Source organism: Pyrus communis, chromosome 11, assembly GCF_041283825.1.
Source record: "Pyrus communis isolate YQ-2024b chromosome 11, ASM4128382v1, whole genome shotgun sequence".
Classification (NCBI taxonomy): domain Eukaryota; kingdom Viridiplantae; phylum Streptophyta; class Magnoliopsida; order Rosales; family Rosaceae; genus Pyrus; species Pyrus communis.
In genome coordinates, this window is record NC_142575.1 from 10246221 (window position 1) to 10265574 (window position 19354).

Sequence of the window (19354 nt, forward strand, 5' to 3'; positions counted from 1 at the left end):
GTAACTTATTTAAGTGACTTAATACTCGAGTGACTTGCAGTCCAATATGGTTTGAATAATAGAGTCTTAAGTTTTAGTGACCGATTACGTAATCTTTATTTGGTAAGACTTATTACAGTAAGAAAACAATTTGATTTAATAGTGATTTGATGTATCTCTCTATTAACTATAATAGGCGGTTTTGGAGGAACCCTAATCAGTGTATAAAGGATTGTCTTTGCTCTCACAATATTCATATAGCAAGAAAATATAGTTTGGAGAGAGTAGAAGACATTCTTATACATGCGAGCGCTAATTCCTCTTGTACAAATAAGTTAATTGTAATTAGTTTATTGTTGTTTGGTTCATTGTATATGTGATCCTAATATCTTCTTGTTGTAATTTCAAAACATATCTTACATGTCATAACTTTCCCAGACCATGGACTGTAGGAGAACGTGACTCTTATGTGATATGTCATATATGATCAAGTAAGCTACAGACAAAGCCACACTTCAATCTCGTACCTCAACTATTCCTAACAATCCATGTAAAATTTAAAGGAATTTATAAAAATAATTGCATTTGTTAGTACAATTGAGTATACATGGGAAATAATGGAACCAAATTCACGCACCGCCATTAAGGGTAGAGATTCACAAATTCTTTACTTGTTAAATAGTAAAAAATCGTAAGTAGCCAAAGACCAAAAAGGGGGTGGTGTCCATCAAAAGCTCTCCGACGATCATGTTAGTAAGCAATATTATGAGACTGAAGCAGTAGGTAGGAGAATAAGTGTGTGATAATTGAGTTACAAGAGATGAGCCCTAGATGGGTGTCTTTATGCTAGTCAAGTTAAAGACCTTTTAGGATATAGAATCCATATTAAACCGGGAGAATCACAAGGGATATTTAGGAAGTAGATATTGCATCCTCTTAGGAGTAATTATTTGCGGTGCACTCCAAGTCTTAGATTGTAAGAACTTTAAGAATATAGGAAAGATGCTGACTTTTTGCTAGATTAAGTTTCTGCATCTTGCGAAACAAGCATGCATGGTCAATCTTAGTGAAGTCATCGAACTTCGCCCACTACTCCAAAACAAGATGATGGTGGCATCGCTGCTTTTATTTAGCAATGCTAAGAAGCTGTTGAGTTCATGACTGGACTTCAGAGGTATTCGTATCCTGATCTGCCTTATTCCGGCCTTGGAAAATCATGGTCCCACAATTGCCCTAACTATGTATTTGAAAACGGCTTGTTTTCTTTGAGAATAGTCATCCAAAGACCATGCATTTCGGACTAAGTCAGAAGACATACCATTTTAATTCCTTTGATGCATAGAATCTTGAGCCTTATGGATGCTACAAAGCAATCGAGACATTCCGTATTTAGACATGTTGCCTTGACAAACGTGTCATCAATGTCGCGATGATGGATATGTCTTATTTGCGTGTGCACGAAGAAAGATGAGCTGTCTGTAGTTTTCCCCATTAATTCCAATCATCGACTCAGATGAAAGGATCCAATGTGAGATTCGGGTTCTTGCAATTTTTCCTTTGAATGAATTAATCTTTTGCATGTTGATTGTTCTTTGACGAAGTAGTTCTACTTAGATTTTTAAGCCTATTAAAGTATAATACTTTGGATTTCTCATCCTTTGCTTCTATGTTGTGGAATATGGTTTAGTCCGCCAATCTTTCCGAACTAAGGTAACTTTTGAGTGATGAGTATTGAGGCGAAACATAAGTTTGTAGGTCCAGAACAAAGCTTGAAATCCTTCCAGGTAAAGTTAATTACCTTCAAAACTAAGTGTTTGTAAAGATTATCGCTGTGATAGTCGAAGTAACACCTCACTTCACCACTGAGTACTAAGCCCATGAGAAATCTTTTGCTCAGACTTGCTTTAATGCCTTGATCGAACTAAGATTGAGAAATCGTCAAATCATACCTGGAATGCCCTACAGATTTCATGTGTCTTCTGTCAGATTTGTTTAATCATAAATTCATTTGTTTGTTCACCTTGCCCCGTTACGGGTTTGACGATTTTAGAGGTTGCAATGTGCTACCGAGAGGGGGATTACATCACAATCCAAATTGCATGTCCATCCAGTATATCTTAGACAAAAGTTCGTTAGGTATTTAGTTGTTCACATGTGGGTCAGAAACACCTTTAGAATAAAATTCCTCTTGAGGATTTTCTAGTTAGCATGCCACATTCGGACCTGCTCAAACACATGGTATCGCATAACATACTTGACTTAGTATGTTGGTCTGGGATATAAGTAATCGCCCTTAGGGTCGAAGTTTAGAGCCACCACTCAGATGAATTCTAGATTGCTTTTTCGATTATTCCCTCGAATGACGTAAAGTCAGGTTTGAATGTTATAACGCATAACTTTTAGATTGTAAAAACTTTATGAAGGTCAAATGGTGCATTGTATTTTTAGGTTAAGGGGCCATGTCCCCGTGCCCATATCCCGCATATTGTAACTGTGCTTAATACGACTTGAGCCTCTAAGCGGCTAACTAAACACTACGGAATGGGTTAAAGGAGAAACGCACAATTTACACTAATTTTCTTTCATCCAATTTCCAAGAAATCCCACATCTGACATTATCACTTTTAATATTCGGTCTTGCAATTATGTGATGTTTCAAAGTTGTATGTTATTTGAGATTTTAGGGTATCTCCAACACTGCAAAAAGGAAAGAATGAACAAACATGTGAAAGTTGTAGCATAATCAAACTCTGAAATTCTTATTCATAAAAGAATGGTGAATTGATAAGGGGGTGTGGTTGAATCAGAATAGGATTTCCTACATATCTCCGAAAAGGAGAATCAAATCATTGGTGTAGTTCTAGTTCAATGATACTACAACGTAAGTTCTACATTGAGAATCATCTTCGACGAATAGCCTATGGTGAGGCATTATGAGATGAGTCATCTATGGACTTGTCGTTGCCCAGACTACGCCATTCGAATTAGTTGTGGTTGAAAAGTTAGTATGATTATCTGCCATGAAGCCTTGTAGTCTTTCTGCAATTTATCAACATACATATAGATATTCAGCAGAGTCTCTTAAATTTATTCCTTGGAAAATGAGGTCTAGTGATTGGAGCTTCATCGTTCCCTGGGATGGTTGTAGCATGAGGGGTTTGGTAACTTGCTCAAGAGTTGTTAAGATGTCGGGAATTGAGTTATATCCAAAGGGAGCAAAAGAAGCGTTAGGGAATGTATCATCTCCTGTTGCCATGTTGATGTTAGCGTTGACCAAGCTCTCTTGTGTAATGCTTGTGGTTGAGTGATTTGTCGGGAGGAATATAAGTTTACTCTCAATGAATGCACAAATTGTTGGAACCAAATTCATGCACCGCTGTGAATGGTGGAGATTTATAGATCCGTTTACTTGCAAAACAGTAAACAACTGTAAGTAGTCGACAACCCAGGGGGATGGGGGTGTGTGTGTCGGCAAAAGCTCTTTCTTATGGTCAAGTTAGTAAGCAATGTTATGAGACTCAAGCAGTAAGCAAGACAATAAGTGTGCAGTAATTGTGCTAACAAAGATGAACCCTAGATAGGTGTCTTTATACCAGTCGAGGTAAACACCTTTTAGGATAGAGAATCCTTATTGAACCTGGAGTATCCCAGAGGATATATAGGAAGTAGATATTGCTTATTCTCAAGAGTGTGATTACTTGGAGTGCATGCCAATCTTTAGATTATAAAGACTCAAAGAATATAGAAAACTTGCTAATTCCTTGCTGGATTAGGGTTCCATATCTTGCGGAACAAGTATGGTCAATTTCAGCGAAGTCGTCAAACTTCACCCACAACTCTGAAACAGGATGATTGTGGCATCACTGCTCCATTTATCTAGCTTCGACATGAAGTTGTTAAGTTCACGACCAAACTTTTAAGGTATTCGTATTTCGATACCCCTTACTCCGCCTTTGAAAATTCATGGTCCCATAGGAAAAAAAAAGGATAAAAATGTGTTATTTGAGAGATGAAAGAAGAAACAACGAATGAAAACAAAATTCAAAAGCGAAAATAACTTCAAGCATAACTTTTTAGTTTTTTTGTGTTTAACTTTCATTCTATGTGTCATTCTTTGTATCTTTCTTTTATTTTTCTCCCACTATCCTTCATTCACTCTTCTTATTCAATCATTTTCTCTGTGTACTTCTCTCCTATCACGACACAAAAATATACCAAAAATTAAAAACCAAAATCGAAATAATTATCAAACAATCTTAAACTAATGACATCGTGGACAATTACACGATACTCCACCATTGATACGAGCAGTGAGATAGGAAAAAGAAAGGTGAGTGTACGTTACAGCAAAGTTTCTTTCCTACCAAATGATCACTGCCGTCATAGGGTTTCCTCCAATGTTGGTTTAGGTTTGTCTCTTCACTCTTTGATTAATCAAAATTAATGCTTCTACTTATCCATAGCTTAGCTGGAAAATGATGTCATTATCATTTGAATTAAAATTAAGCATCATGTCTATTTCATATTACTCATGAATAATGTGTAATGTATTCAAATCTTGATGACGGGGTTTGAATTGGAAAAAAATAAAATAAAAAAAATTGGAAAGAACAAAAATCAAGTCCAATGGCGGAATGGGTTATTCAATCACAAAGTCCAAAAACCGCAATAATTGACTATTACTTTAGAAGATTAAGCCCTATCGCTTTCTGAAAACCATAATACTAATTAATCCTTAGATTAATATAATATTAGTCACTGATGGGTTTCTCTGCATTCTGGTTCGACAAAAAGCCCATAAACTCACTGTAATGAATCATTAGTTGACTTGAATAATTAAACGATGAGATTTTGCATATTTGCAATGAAAACTTTGGTTAAGATAAGATAAGATGTAGATTGATGTACTTAAGAAATGGATTGTCATCAGCCTTGCTGAATCTTGATGGGATAAAACTTTCGAGAAAATCCGTCGGTTATTTATTCGTCTCTCTTAATGATGTGACTTAGGATTGTGCCTTCATAGAGATGACATGTATTATATTTATAGGACAGTCCCATGAAGTATTTCTTCTTGTTTATGGGATTCTCCTCCATTATTCACTAGTATTGATATTGGGGTCTAACTGCTCATAATCTAAACTACTTGTTAACACAAAATTTTTTATTAATTAAAAAAAGGTGAAAAGATAATTTGATGTTCTATCATAAAATAAAATTATGGATGATAATGCAATTTTGCACAGACAAATTTTTTTTTTCTGCCCTCATCCACATGTGAGCGTACAATATGTTTAATTTTAAATTAAAAAATTAAAATTTATACATCTTCCACGTTCTCTCTCTCTCTCTCTCTCATTTTTCTCAAACTTCTCTCTTTCATAAATTATTAAAAGAAGGTGAAAATACAATTTGATGTTATATCATAAAATAAAATTTTGGATAGTAATGCAATTTTGCACAAACAAATTTTTTTTTTCTGCCCTCATCCACATGTGAGCATACAATATGTTTAATTTTAAATTAAAAAATTAAAATTAAAACATCTTCCACGTTTTCTCTCTCTTATTTTTCTCAAACTTGTCTCTTTCATAAATTATATATATTTACACACACAATGTATGTACTTCATCTAGTTTTATTTAAAAATAATAATAATAATTTTCACGCGCTCATTTTTTATGTGCATAATCTAATTTTTTGTCCTTTTTTATCTACTTATAGAGAAAAAGGTGACGAGTCTATCACACTTTTGCTCCGCCTAAAAAAGACAAACAAACAATTTATAATGATTAATCTATGCTGTTGCAAATATGAATGACCCACGTGAATAAAGTTTTACTATTCAAAGAAGACTTTGCATCTTAAGCTTGTAGGGTAAACAGTGTTAGGCTTTCATTTTTCTATATGTTGTAGCTTTCTTTGATCCTAATGGTCATACATAAACTATGTACTCAATTATGTTTGGAGAAAATCCTATATAATGAGGTCATATTTTGACATTCTGATCATCGCTTTTCACTTTTCCTCACAGATAAAAAGATCAAAAGCAGAAAGTAATAACTCAAGTTTCTCTTACCTCTCCTCTCCTATGTTCATTTTTTTATTAGAAAAAAAAAGAAAAAGACGAACCTTGAAAAACTTGATTTTGTGACAACACTTACAGAATTACCTTACATGGGTCGTAGATGCCAAGATTCATCTCGAGGCAGGAAATCTTAGGGGCACTATTAAAAAAGGAAACATTGCATCCTCCCAAGGTCAAGTGAAAGCCATGAATTTTATTCGTCAGCACATCCATGAAGGATTAAAGAGCGAATACCTGACGGTTCATGAACCACTGACTCTTTGAAATGCCTTAATCGATTGATATAATCACCCAAAATAGTGATTATCCTAAGAGCTCGTTATGACTGGACAAATTTGCGAATTTAGGATTTTAAGTTAGTCACTGGGTATAAATTTTTGCCATGTTTAGAATCAACTTCAAAATGAAACTTTGTGAGGATAATGTCACTGAAGCATACATGCTGGAAAAAAAAAATAGTACTTTTCATGCCTCTAATTTGCTCATGCAACAACAATATAGCGAGCACGGTTTTATAGAGTACAGTTAGTTGATATCAGTACAGTACTCTTCGTGGTTGAACAGAACAATGAGCTCTCGATGAAAAATCTTCAGTCCCAATCAACTAGAACGCAATCATTCTCAAAAGTGAATGTTGCTTCCCTTGGAAAAAAAAATACCACATCCTCTCATGGTAGTAACTACAGACGAGGACGTGGCCATACACAAAGTCAATAGAATGGAAAAGGGTAAACCCCAGGATTTTCATAGTTATAACTAGGGTCCAAAGAATGATTTAGTCTCAAGCTTTAAGAATGTAATCGCTATAAAGGAAAACCTTGTATGAATCAAACTTGTAGATCTTTACCATGCATCACTCAAAGGAAAGTATGTCAAGACTAATTTCATCAACCAGGCTGATCAGGTGGATATACATGGTTTAATGTTCGATTTATTTGGTCAAATGGACACAATCCCATTTGGATGTTTGTTACTTCATTGTGGAAATGAGAAATAAAGTTTATGGGTCTGATTAAATCAATTTTGTGTTTTACATTATCTAACCTTTTGGTTTGAAGCTTGTAAAAGTGACATTGCAGTTTCCTTTATTATAAATAAAGTGTTGAGTTTTTCCTGAGCACGATTTGTTGTGTTTTTTTTTTTTTTTTTTTTTTTTGTTGAACAAAATATAGTATCTATACTAAGAAGCGGAGGAGTGGGCTAAGTCTTATACTGGGCTAGCCATAGTAATGTGATTCAAATTCGCCTTTGGGGAGAATCGAACTTAAGACCTCTCACTTACAAATGAAGAAGAATACCACTAGTCCGTAATACTAAATGGTAGAAATTTGTTTAGTTTTAAATATATACGTTGAAACAATACTACATTGAAACGAGAAAGGCAGATAATGTGGAATCTATGCATTATCTCTAATGATACCCTGAAGGGTACATTATATTGGAGAAGTTGCGAGGTTTATCGAGTGGATTGTATTATCTCTACTAATTAATAAAACACTCATTGTCAACCAAAATCCTATAAAATTACCAGTTTAATCCTCTAATTAAATTAGAACATGAATAAGAAATATGAGGTAGAAATGTAATTTCACACAACCAAATTTTGCTGTTTTTTTTCCAAAGCCTCATCTACATGTAATCATAACATATCTCTAATTTTAAAAAAAAAAAAAAAAAAAAAACTTCCCATTCCCACATTCTTTATCACTCTCTTCCTCTCTCCTTCTATTTCAAAAACAAAAATAAAAAATTTTCTCACACACTTTGTGTGTTCCCATATGCTAGTACATACATAAAGATAACTAAAGCACATAATGTCGTGAACCAGAAGTTCATTAGTCCAAAAATTTACATGCTTTTGTATGACCCTTGGCTTATCCAGGATCCACCATGATGCATGATTATTACCAACTCTAATGGGCAACCGTTATTGAACAGACATATTACTGTATCAAATGATAACCTTTGCATGGCTTGTAATTAAACCATCTCAATCAGATTGATGTTGAATCCCATCATTTTTTCAAAGAATTCAAGGAGATAATTGTGGGCCTATTCAACTATCTTGTGGACCATTTCGATATTTCATGGTTTTTATTGATGCATCTACTTGATGGTCACGTGTTTGCCTCTTGTCTATTCGAAATGTAGCTTTTGCGAGACTTTTTGCTCAAATAATCAAATTAAGAGCACATTTCTCAGATCATCATATTAAGTCATTTCAACTTGATAATGCAAAAGTAAAAAGTACGAGTTTTCCTCGCCTCTCTTCTTTATGTTCATTTCCCCTTGTCTAACACAAGTAAATAAACTAAACAAAGTATTACATTGTTCCCGTTCCACTTCATTCTCTAACAAAGGTTCGAACATTTTGTCTATTTATAACATATTCAAAATTGAATATCAAAACTAGGACTTTTAGTCGCAGCTAGCTAGCCTTGATTTTGAAACTATTCCATATTGTAAATTTACAATATAGTGTATATAGTGTAGTGTCTGCATACTGGTCACATTTTATAACAAATTCTCTTCCTATGGATCCCTTTTATTTGGGTCTTTGCAGCTTTGCCTAATATTGTTGCCGGCTTCCACATAAACGGAAAGACTTCTTTTAATTGACATGAATGCTTCAGAGGAATTGACTGATTTTTTATTTTTCAATCATTCGAAGGAGTACTAGCAAATTTTTCGTTTGAACATTCTCTTTTTATCTTTTTGGCTTTTATTTTCATCTTGTAATGATGGAAAGCAAACCGAACAGTTTATTTTCGACGTCACATTTTAAAGATCAATTCTGTTCAAAATCAACCAAATTTAAAATTAATGGTAATCCAACAAATAAACGAACATGTTATTCATCCAAACACTAAAAATTTGATGACGTTCATCTAATAGTTAAATGAATTCTAATTTGATTCACTCTGTTTTTGTAGTGTTGATATTTAGAGAGTGAACAGATAAGATAGAACTAGAAAATTGGACTAAAGAGTTCGGTAACATCCCCGTTTGTTAATACTTAGTCACTGTGGCATAAAACTTGTATCGGCTTTGTTCATGTGGTGCTCTGCAGAACACAATGATGTTAGCTAGATATTCTTCCCTTCAGTGGCTTAATTTAGATTTTGGACATATCCAGTAGGATCTTGTCAGCCTTTGAAGACTTTAAGCAATGCGAATCGTTTTCAGTTGGCCCCATTAAAGATAAGTCATTGTCATTATGGTCCTTAGATATGGAGCCATGAATTGAAGGCCATTAATTGTTTGTTGTTATGCCCCAGACAATAGCCATTCATAAGTCACAACCCACTCTACTTGAAGAGAAATTTTTCAGTGTGATCGGTACTTGAAGTGGTACACCATATGTTATTATATAAATGGTATAGGATATGTATGTTAAAAAGTTAATAACTTAAAAAATAAAATTTCTCATCACTTATATAAAAACACGTAGTGTACTATCCGTGTTACAATCACGATAAAAAAATTTCTCCTACTGGGCCATGCCTTCACTGATGGATAGAACACAATATCGAACACCAATGATATTCTTTCACTTCGGTTTAGCTAAGTGGGGTTGGCATGTCCGTAAACGAAGGTAAAAACTTATTTGGAGTGTTCTTGATGCATGACACATGATAATGTGAGTACGAGAACAACTTGATTCAAGAGGAAGAATTTGTTTTCTTTAGAGTTTATATAGTCTATATATAAATGTCCATACACTTCTCATTACATAAATTAGTAAACATAAAGTACTGTTACAATCATACTAAAAATTTCTCAAAAAGGGTTGAAAAATAAAACATTGATCATCAAATTTGTACACAGTTATATTTTAACTGTTCTTCCTATCTCTTTTTGTTTTTGGTCAATAACTTCTTGTCACTCAATTGTTACTACATTGTGATTCATGTCAGTTTTTTCCTTCAAAGAAAACAGCTTGAAATTAGTTCAATTTTTTTTTTGGTCAAAATTACAGTAAGAACGCAGTATAAAATTGTGTAAAACCCTCCTCGTCACTATTAAAACTGTGTAATGTGTATGTATAGTAGGGTCACAGATGAGATTGCTCATGACTTGTTCAACCAAAACCAAAGATATATGCTCATCTTTAACACAACCTGATGGAAACTAAAGGGTGTGTTGCTCGATCATTGAATGAGTCATGTCAGCAAATGACATATTTGCCTCTAGAGTAAGCTCCAAAAACTTGAAAATTCAGAAAAATGTTGGATATTTTTTAATTATTCCTCATTAAAGAATTTAATTACTTTATATAGACACATTAAGTTACAAAGGCTGGATTGTAATTTTCGTCTTAGACCTCAGTTATTGAACCGGCCCCGTAACTTTGGTAAGAAGAATAATGAAACACAAAATATTTGAATCAACTAGCTCATAGTTTGGTCCGTGAAAAAAAAGGAAATCCTCTGGAATTCGAATTCTCTGCTTAGTTCTATCAAATTTTTCTCAACGATAAAAGAACAAAAAGAATAAAGACACAACATTATGTTTGACTATCTTCTTCAGTTTAATGTGCTCCAATAAATGACGTACAATTGGTGCTTACATATGTGTGACCACTAAAACGATGTTCATATTATTCAAACTAATTCAAGAAAGAAAACGTAAGAATTTTGATAGAAAATTATGTGCCCATTAATGGTATAATTGAAACCATTACACACACGCAATTACAGCACACAAACGTACAGTTCTCTCTCTCTCGCGTACACATAAGTCATACAATCAATGGAATTCTAGCTTAGCTAGAGACTAGGGCTCCTTGTTTGTTAAGTAATGGGGGTTTTAGCTAGTTGACTCTGACTCTTCTTGTTCGTTTGATGAAAAGAAATAAGATCAATGACGGATCGACGTTGATGGTGCCCTAGCGTTGATCACTTTTCTACGCTGCATGCATTTTTCCAGTATTCTTTTGCTTTTAGCTGGTTACTCTGCACATGTCATATGTGGACTTGAACATTGAGAGTAAATATTGTTCTACACTTTCATATACACTTCCATTTGTATCCCAACTTAATCACCTACAGTTGACATATCTATTTGGTTTTGTTACAAAAGGCATTGGTATAGTTAAGAGTAAAACCATTTAGGACTATCAGATATTTTACTTCTCTCCTTCTCTCGCTCACCTTTAAAAACTTATCGACAATATGGCCGACTCCTCCTTTGGTTGGGGTCAGTGGTAGCCAAAACCTTTCAATTCTCAGTCCTCTTCTCTCATTCCCCAACCTTTTCTCCTTTTTCTTACCTTATCTTACCTTGCTATGTCTATTTTTCGCGGTTGTAGTTGGTCTGAGCCTCTGTCTCAGTGTTCTCTTAGCTTTGTTTCAGTTTACCCTGAACTTATCACATATTTGTCATTTTTCTCTCTAAGTATCGTTCCTCATCACATATCCTCTACCATCTACCTCTGCTATTCTACTCTTTGGATGTTTCCTTCAAGGATGTTATCTGGCAGCACTCCTTGGTGGTTAGTTGCTTTTAAAGTGTTTTTTGCACTATTTGGTACGATTATGGTAGCGCTTATAGCGCGGATGGCGTGTCTATCCACATCGTCTGTTGATCCATTTGGTTCATTTGTCCTTCTTTTAGGTGGTGGCAACTGTCCGGTGGTGGTGCAGCTAATATGGTGGAGGCAGCTGTTTTCTTTTATCAGTTCTCCGGTTTTTTGGCTTTTGTATTGCTATGGACTGCCTCTTTTGAGCCCACTTTATTGTAATTTCTTTATGTAGACTTGGGCTTTGTTTGACTGTTTTGGATTCTCTTTTTGGATGGTTTTTACCTTTTTATTATCTTTCTCTTTTAATGAAATTTAATTAATTGACAAAAAAAAAAAAAAAAGTGAAACAATTTAATATAAACTATAATTTAATATTTTCTCAAATTTTTTATATGAGATGCATTCTTCAGTTTCACTGCTTAAATCAGGTTTAGAAATATATATAAATTTCAGCGATACCTAGCGGTTTGGGATGAGATCAGATAAATGGTTGAGTTTTACGTGAGAAAGATTAGTGTATTGTTGTATGCACCTGTGTGAGCACTCGATCGGCAACGTAACATGCATACATGGCCTTAAGAAGGAAGGAAAGTGTCTTTATAAATGGCGGATGTCGCATTGTTGCAACTGCCTCTCACATTGTGGGTGTTGAACCTATAAAAATTTAAAGATCCCACATCATTTATGTGAAAGCTGGCACAATGCATCTTAAGTTTTAACAAGGGGTAGAGCCCGCCTCCATAAGTTCATATTTGGCATATATGTGACGTACCAAGAAACTTTTGGGGAAAATACGTAAGATTCTGTTATACAATTGAAAATGTATCTTATTCATCTATATTTATTCATTGTGTATATTTTTATAACGTGATGAGAGATGTAGATATAAAAAAATGTTTCTTCGATTGCACATAAAAATCTCCAAATGTTAAATCCAAGGACCGTTCGAATATGGTCAATTGGCTATTAATCAACTGAACATAAGAGGGGATGTTCCCTGGGAAAGCCTTCTTTTCTACCTTTCCTGTTGACTTGCTCTAGAAAGTCTAGTAAATTTAAGGGCGGGAGATCAAAAAAGCCTTGAGTACCCCACACAAAGGATTCTTGATGGCTTCTGGTTTCTGTCCAATAACCATGATTAAGTGTTATTCTCTCTCTCTTTTTTTTTTTTTTTTTTTCAAGGGAATCAAATATATATGGAAGTATTTGTGGCCTTAAAAGGAGTAAAAAGCTCCACTGTCCCAGGTCACCAATTCACGTTCGTTTGTGGGAACAACTTTTGCATGTGAAAGATACTGCCTTTTTTTGTCATTTGATAAGAGAACAATTTAAATGAAACGATTATATTGTCATTGTAGTTTCATATATGTCAAATATGCGACATTATATATAGAAGAAAAAAAACTTATACATATTGCTGAATATATCGTTAGCATGCACGTTGATGGTGTACTCGTAAGTTCCTACTCTTATATGGGGTGAAAAATGAAGTGGCTGCTAGGGAAAGTATATGTCATGGCTTGTATTTTAATTATTAATGCATGTTTGACGGCAAGTGGGTTTTGTCCAAATGTTCAATCCGAGTAGTTGAGGTGCATAATAATTAAGCTGGTTTTCCTTGAATAGTAATTTTATTTACCTTTCAAAGTGCTTGAATGTCTACCATTTGAGTGGAGGAAATCAAAATGTTTGAAATTCTCACCTACAATGTAACTGTACATTTGGAAGTGATGGCAGGGTGTCATGCATAAGCTACATATATAAGGCAACTAAGCCTACTAAGGAAGCAAATACCAATTATGAGTGGACAAAACAGATCCACTTCTTGAGAATAACTATCTTCCCTGTATAGGTTTATGATTGAAACTGTTTGAAATTTCAACCTTCATTTGAAGATGATCTCATGTGGAGGATTAAATAATTTGTGATTCAAATTTTTATTTTTTTATTTTTATTTTTGTTTTATTTTTTTGAGATGTTTTTCAAACAAAGATTAAAAAGATTAAATATTTTCTATTATCTGATTTATTCAATAAAGATGCGCAATTTACAAGTAGTGATGTTTACCTCGTAAGGAGATTCAAGTATTATGCAATTGTTATTGCCTAGTTGTCGAAATAAAGTGTTAATTTAGTATCCGAAAAGTAGATGAACTGATGAAATAGTGAAAGGTATTACAATTTAGTGTAGAACTAAGGAAGAGTTTAAGGTATTATGGGGTATGCTGAAAATAACTCGAATCCGTCCTATTTTATTCTTCTTTGTCTCTCCCTCAAGTGACCTATCATATGGGAGGCAATGAATACAAAAGTCTTTCTTGTAAAGGCAGTTCTTCACGTAAATTACTTTGAATAGGTAAATCAATCATTTATCTTTGTAGATCCAACATTAATCCTCTCATACTTACTAATTGGTGTACTTGGGATGCATTTCTCTAGTTCCCAAAAAGGACATCATATGGACTGGATTAAAAGGGTTGGTCATCCTAAAATTAGGATTCATTCCTTTTTGCAAATATTCACTTGTAGTATACCATATCTCAATAGATTGGCGTAATTTTTCTATTGCGTGTACATTTTCATAATGGCATTAGTACGTAGTAAATGAAAGGGATGATATAACCCTAGCTATTGAGAGAGTAAGGACCGGACCTAAAGTATTCCAAATTACGCTTGAGTGCTAGGGTTAAATCAAATAAAAGAACAAACAGGATTAGGGATCTTTCAGTTTAAATCAATTCTAAGAAAACTTTTAGCTAAAATTCAACCAAAATAATTTTATAAATACCACCATAATGCAAATTAATTACATGATTGTCATTCAATCCTACAACGTTTTTAGACCAGCCAACTTTTCCTAGGACCAGTTGATCAAATTTCTAGCGACTGGCTGATCACACTGGCAGAGCTACAACCACGACTACAACGGGCTATAGCCTATAGGGAGGAGTTTTACAAACTACAGCTATAATAATCTATATATGAGCTTATTGTTGCTTATTGTAGGTATAATAGCCCACCCAACTTTTGCCAAAGCTATTATTTAATATGTTTTTTTTAGTACAACGATATATTTTACACTAAGGGGAGGGGGAGTTCGGTTAAGCCACACAATGGGCAACCTAATTTGGTATCGAATTCGCTATCCACGAGTTTTGAACCTAAGACCTGTCACTCACAAATGAAGAGGAATACCATCAAACCGTAGTACTGAGTGACAATATGTTTTCTTTTTGTACAAATATTATCTACACTAAAGGGGAGGGAGGTGAGATTAGCCTCACAATGGGCTTGCAATAATGCGGTTCAAATTTGCTTTTGGTGAAAATCGAATCTTAGACCTCTCACTTAAAGTAAAGAGAAATACCACTAGACCGTAGTACTAAGTGGCTTAATATGTTTCTTAATTCATAAATAATACTTCTATTACCTTATATATTGTTTTACTATTTTTAGGCTAAAGGTAAAAATGGTAAATTAATACGTAATTAGGTTTTCCTACTCCCCATGCATTTTACCTTATTCATTGAAAATAAAAAGTCCCCTCTACTCTCTTCGACAAAGCTGCGTTGCTTTCCCAAGAAAAGAAAAACTATAAATCACCGTCAAATTATTTTCTAGTTCAACACTGGGTAAGTTCCTCATCTCCTCATTTAACTTATTTCTTGATTCAATTGTTAGGTTAATTATTTCTTTGGTCCTTGAATTTGTTTATTAGTGTTAAAGATTTTGAGAATAGTCCATGTTTCATGGTTTTTGTATTTGTAACTAATAAAAAGAGCTTGGCATCAATATTAATTCTAATAATATTCCATTAAGGATTAAAGGGCACAACTTGAATTTAAAATATATGTAGCTCAGGTGAATTTAATTTGTACAGTATTAGCCTAGGAAATCGTGGTGTGAAATTTTATAACTGTTTATATGAAGTTAATAATATTGATTACGTTCGTATAATAAAATTGAAAAAATCATAGACCCGTATGAGAGTCTGATGGATGTGCATGTAGACGTAGTATGAGTCTTTACAATTTAACTAATTCTTGAATAGTCTAGTCTGGCAGATGGTGAAACGTGGAAATAATTTGATAAATCCATCCTAATTTTGTCATGGAGCCAAAAATGTCAAATTAAGACTTGCTTCTAATGGCTTCAATCTGTTTGGAAATTTTTTGCATGAGTACAACACTTGGGTGGTGGTCATTCTTCTTTATAACTTGCCCTGGAGGTGCACTAAAAAAGAATTTATGATCACGAGTCTTTTAATAACCGGGTCCAGATCACCTAGTAGTTCAATTGATCTTTATTTGTGACCGTTGATAGATTTATGGAAAAATGGTCTACGAACGTATGACAAGTCCACTGGGGAAATGTTCACTCTGTGATCTGGAATTATGTAGACAATTAATGATTTTCTAGCTTATAATATGTTGTCAGGATGAGGAAGCGGAAAAGTATACCGACTGTGATTAAAGGTTCACTGATGTAATATTATTGTGTACTAAATAAAGTATACTATTAATTTTATTTAAGTTCACAATTAAACAAGTAAACTTTTGCCCCGACGGAATTTCGACAAATTCGTCGGGTTAAGTAATCTTTCTTGAAGGAATTATAGAAACTCATTGAGTACACATTTCAAGGGTTTAGAATATCAATTCTTCGAGCAAAGTTAAAGAGTTTTGTCGAGCAAGTGTTTAAGGACATTTTTATATACCCAATTCCCTTGAGGATTTTCACAGTCGGCGAAACTAATTTGAAAATCCAACCATCAATGTAGTTGGTATATACTACGAGATTGTATAGGCAAAAATCACAAATAACAAACTTTCAGGTAACCGGAAGAAATTCTTCGACGGTTAGAAATGAAAAATCAAAATTTAACGGCTATTTTAGCTTCGGTCTTGATGATAGATCATCAATTTAAAATATTTACAATAGTAGTTACCATAAAATTGTACGTGTGATTTTTTTATGAGAATTTGTGATTTATATTATGAATGTGTAATTTATGTTGTGATTTTGTGAATTGTATGTGTGAATTTTTACAAGAATTTAGGTTGGAAAATTGGGGAGATTGGGGAGGGACGGGTTTGGGAGGGTGGGGGGACGAGTTTAGGAGGGTGGGAGGCAGTGGCGGATCTAGGAAAAATATTTCGGGGAGTCACATGTAAAAGTTTACAAGCTTTTCTTAGACGCATAATAACCTTAAAAATTAAACCATAGTTCCATCATTCATAACTTATAGAACAAATAACAATAGTCCCCGATGCGTTGTCAATGGAAGAAAAAACATTGCTCTCAATATAAACCACTATGCTATGACTCAACTATTGATCTCCTATTCGGTAATGCAATGGAGTCTTCACAATATTCATAGCGGAAAAAGTTCTCTCCACTGAAGCAGTAACAACAGGTAGAAACAAAGCCAATGTAATTAGCAAATACACATAATTATATACTCTAGTCCTCCCCGTCTCCACCAATTTTTTTGCAAGACTACCAATTCCTTTCAATTGAGAAAATTCACTACTCAAACGCATATCAAGAATATAATGCCCAAGTTGATCTTCAAGTGCCAAGAGTTGACAAGTAATAAATTCATTCGGATAAAAGTGAGCAAAACAAATTAGCTTTTTTTTCATCAAAAGCCGAGAATGAATCATTCGGGCTCAAACTGACCAAACAAAGAAGCAACTTTGTATTTACCTCATCAAAGCGAGTATTTAATTCCACAAGTTGCTTATCAATGATAGCAACAAAGAGCTCCACATGATAATGATGGAAGTTTGTGATTCTTTGAGCTCCATGCCGTGATCTCCCTTGAGTAACATATCCATCATCCATGCTAGGAATCTCAATATCATGCTTGTCACAAAATGAAGACATTTGATCAAGCAAAAGATGAAATCCATTCTCTCTCATGTTTTGTAGTTGTTGCTTACATACCTTGACTAAAGTCATAGCATTCACAATCTCTTGATCTTTCTTTTGTAATTCTTGTGACAAATCATTTGTAACCCCCAATATAGATTTCATTAAGAATAGGTGAAACACAAATTCAAAAGATTGCATATCTCCCAATGACCTATTTTTTTCTCCTACATTATCCATGGAACTATCATCAACAATCATTTCAAGCACTTTCACCACGGAACCAAACATGGAAATGATACTAATCAAGGTACCATAATGTGAGTTCCAACATGTGTCACCAGCAAACTTGAGACTAGTTTCTTGATTTAAACCCCGGCCCGTTATAAGACAATCGTTTTCAAAAGCTTCCATATGATTATTTTGTAATTGCTCTCTAAGTGCATCACGATGCTTACAAGATGCTCTAACAATAGTAGCCACACTATTTTCCAATGTGAAAAAAGTGACAATATCAACATTTCCCTTTGCCACTGCAACAAGAGCTAATTGAAGTTGATATGCAAAACAATGAACATAAAAAGCACAAGGATTTTTTCTTAATATCCTTGACTTAATACCATTTAACTCACCTTTCATGTTACTAGCTCCATCATAACCTTGTCCTGGTGGCATGGAAATACTCAAGGTCCAAAACTATATATGTTGTTTTGACAAAGTAATATTTATTAAAAAAATAATAAGAAGAGCCATTCTTCTTTCAGACATTTTATCAAACAGTTGGAGGGCATGTATGAAACCAACTCTAATCTTTAAAAGGGCAGCACCTAAGGTATCCATGGACATTCACTGAAGTTCGGAGGGTCAGCACCCAAGTTATCTATGGACGTTCACCGAAGTTGGGAGGGGGGGTCAGCTGACCCCTCATGTACCTCAATGCATCAGCCTCTGGTGGGGGAAGGGGGCTTGGGAGGTGGGGGACGGTTTGAGGTGTTGACGGGTTTGGGAGGGTGGGGGGATAGGTTGAGGAGGGGATGAGTTGGTGGGGGATGCTAGGAGGATAGGTGGGGTGGGGAATGGATGGGTTTGGGCGAGAGTAAGTTGGACGATTACAAAATTTTGGAAAATATTAATTACAATTTTTAGATATATTATAAATTAGTAGGAAATATTAGAAAATTTTAAGAAATATAATATATTTTTTTATCTATATATATAAAGTGAGCATATATTATAAATTTGTACGAATTATTAGAAATTTTTAGGAAAGTTCGGAATTTTGAAATTGTTTGCAATTTTCCTACAGATATCGAGATCGTGTAATATCCGCATAAGGTTCGAAGGAAGAGTCAAGGTTGAATACAACCCACGACATTTGTGTGCACACCCCGAAGTCCATGCAAGGTTGAGTTATGCAATAGGAGCCATAATCCGCATGAGGTGCCCCATGACAATCTTTAGATGGAGAAACATCTCCTCCGAGGTGAATCATGTGTTGATGGAAGAACTCTCGGTAAAGGTGTTTTTTAAATTTAGTATTTTTAGCAATCTTAATTATTTGAGATAATTACTTATTTAATTAATGTATTTATAAAAATACACTTGTTCTTTGTCTATCTCAGAACAACTTCGAGATCAACTTGGAAGTATCAAAATACATAACCCGGCTGTGAAATGAACGGCTCATGGAGTAGAAGTACGAGTTGTGCAACCACTCCAAGACTTTAGAAATTCATGATCAAGCTTTGACCCATCCGCTCTATTGTTTGGAGTATAGAATGGACGAGTATATGCATTTGGTAGTGTAAATGCAAGAAACTCCAAGACACGGCAAGAGTATATGTTTGCTTAAGTTTTGATGGGGAGAGAGGGCAAGAGACTAGTGATATT

General features: G+C 34.4%; 1 protein-coding gene and 1 long non-coding RNA gene across 2 annotated transcripts; one reads left to right on the forward strand and one right to left on the reverse strand.

Moving 5' to 3' along the window:
* Nucleotides 1–10852: 10852 nt before the first annotated feature.
* LOC148692876 (uncharacterized) lies at nucleotides 10853–11883 on the forward strand. The gene is made up of 2 exons (XR_015953129.1): nucleotides 10853–11561; nucleotides 11684–11883. It is a non-coding gene; the product is annotated as an uncharacterized LOC148692876 (long non-coding RNA).
* Nucleotides 11884–16964: 5081 nt separating this feature from the next.
* On the reverse strand, nucleotides 16965–18139 carry LOC148692877 (uncharacterized). Its single transcript, XM_088680249.1, has 4 exons — nucleotides 18097–18139; nucleotides 17540–18009; nucleotides 17300–17458; nucleotides 16965–16988 (listed from the first exon to the last, which is right to left on the reverse strand). Exons 1-4 carry the CDS (start codon nucleotides 18137–18139, stop codon nucleotides 16965–16967), a joined length of 696 nt encoding a protein of 231 aa, XP_088536375.1.
* Between the last annotated feature and the right edge of the window lie 1215 nt (nucleotides 18140–19354).

Excerpts from the sequence above, each read along its gene's own strand:
- LOC148692877 (XM_088680249.1), bottom strand. The coding sequence starts at position 18,139 with ATGCCACCAGGACAAGGTTATGATGGAGCTAGTAACATGAAAG. Across the intron at positions 18,010-18,096 it reads TGGAGCTAGTAACATGAAAG|CTCTTGTTGCAGTGGCAAAG; the intron begins GTGAGTTAAATG and ends AACTTCAATTAG. Across the intron at positions 16,989-17,299 it reads TAAATACTCGCTTTGATGAG|TGGAGAGAACTTTTTCCGCT; the intron begins GTAAATACAAAG and ends TTACTGCTTCAG.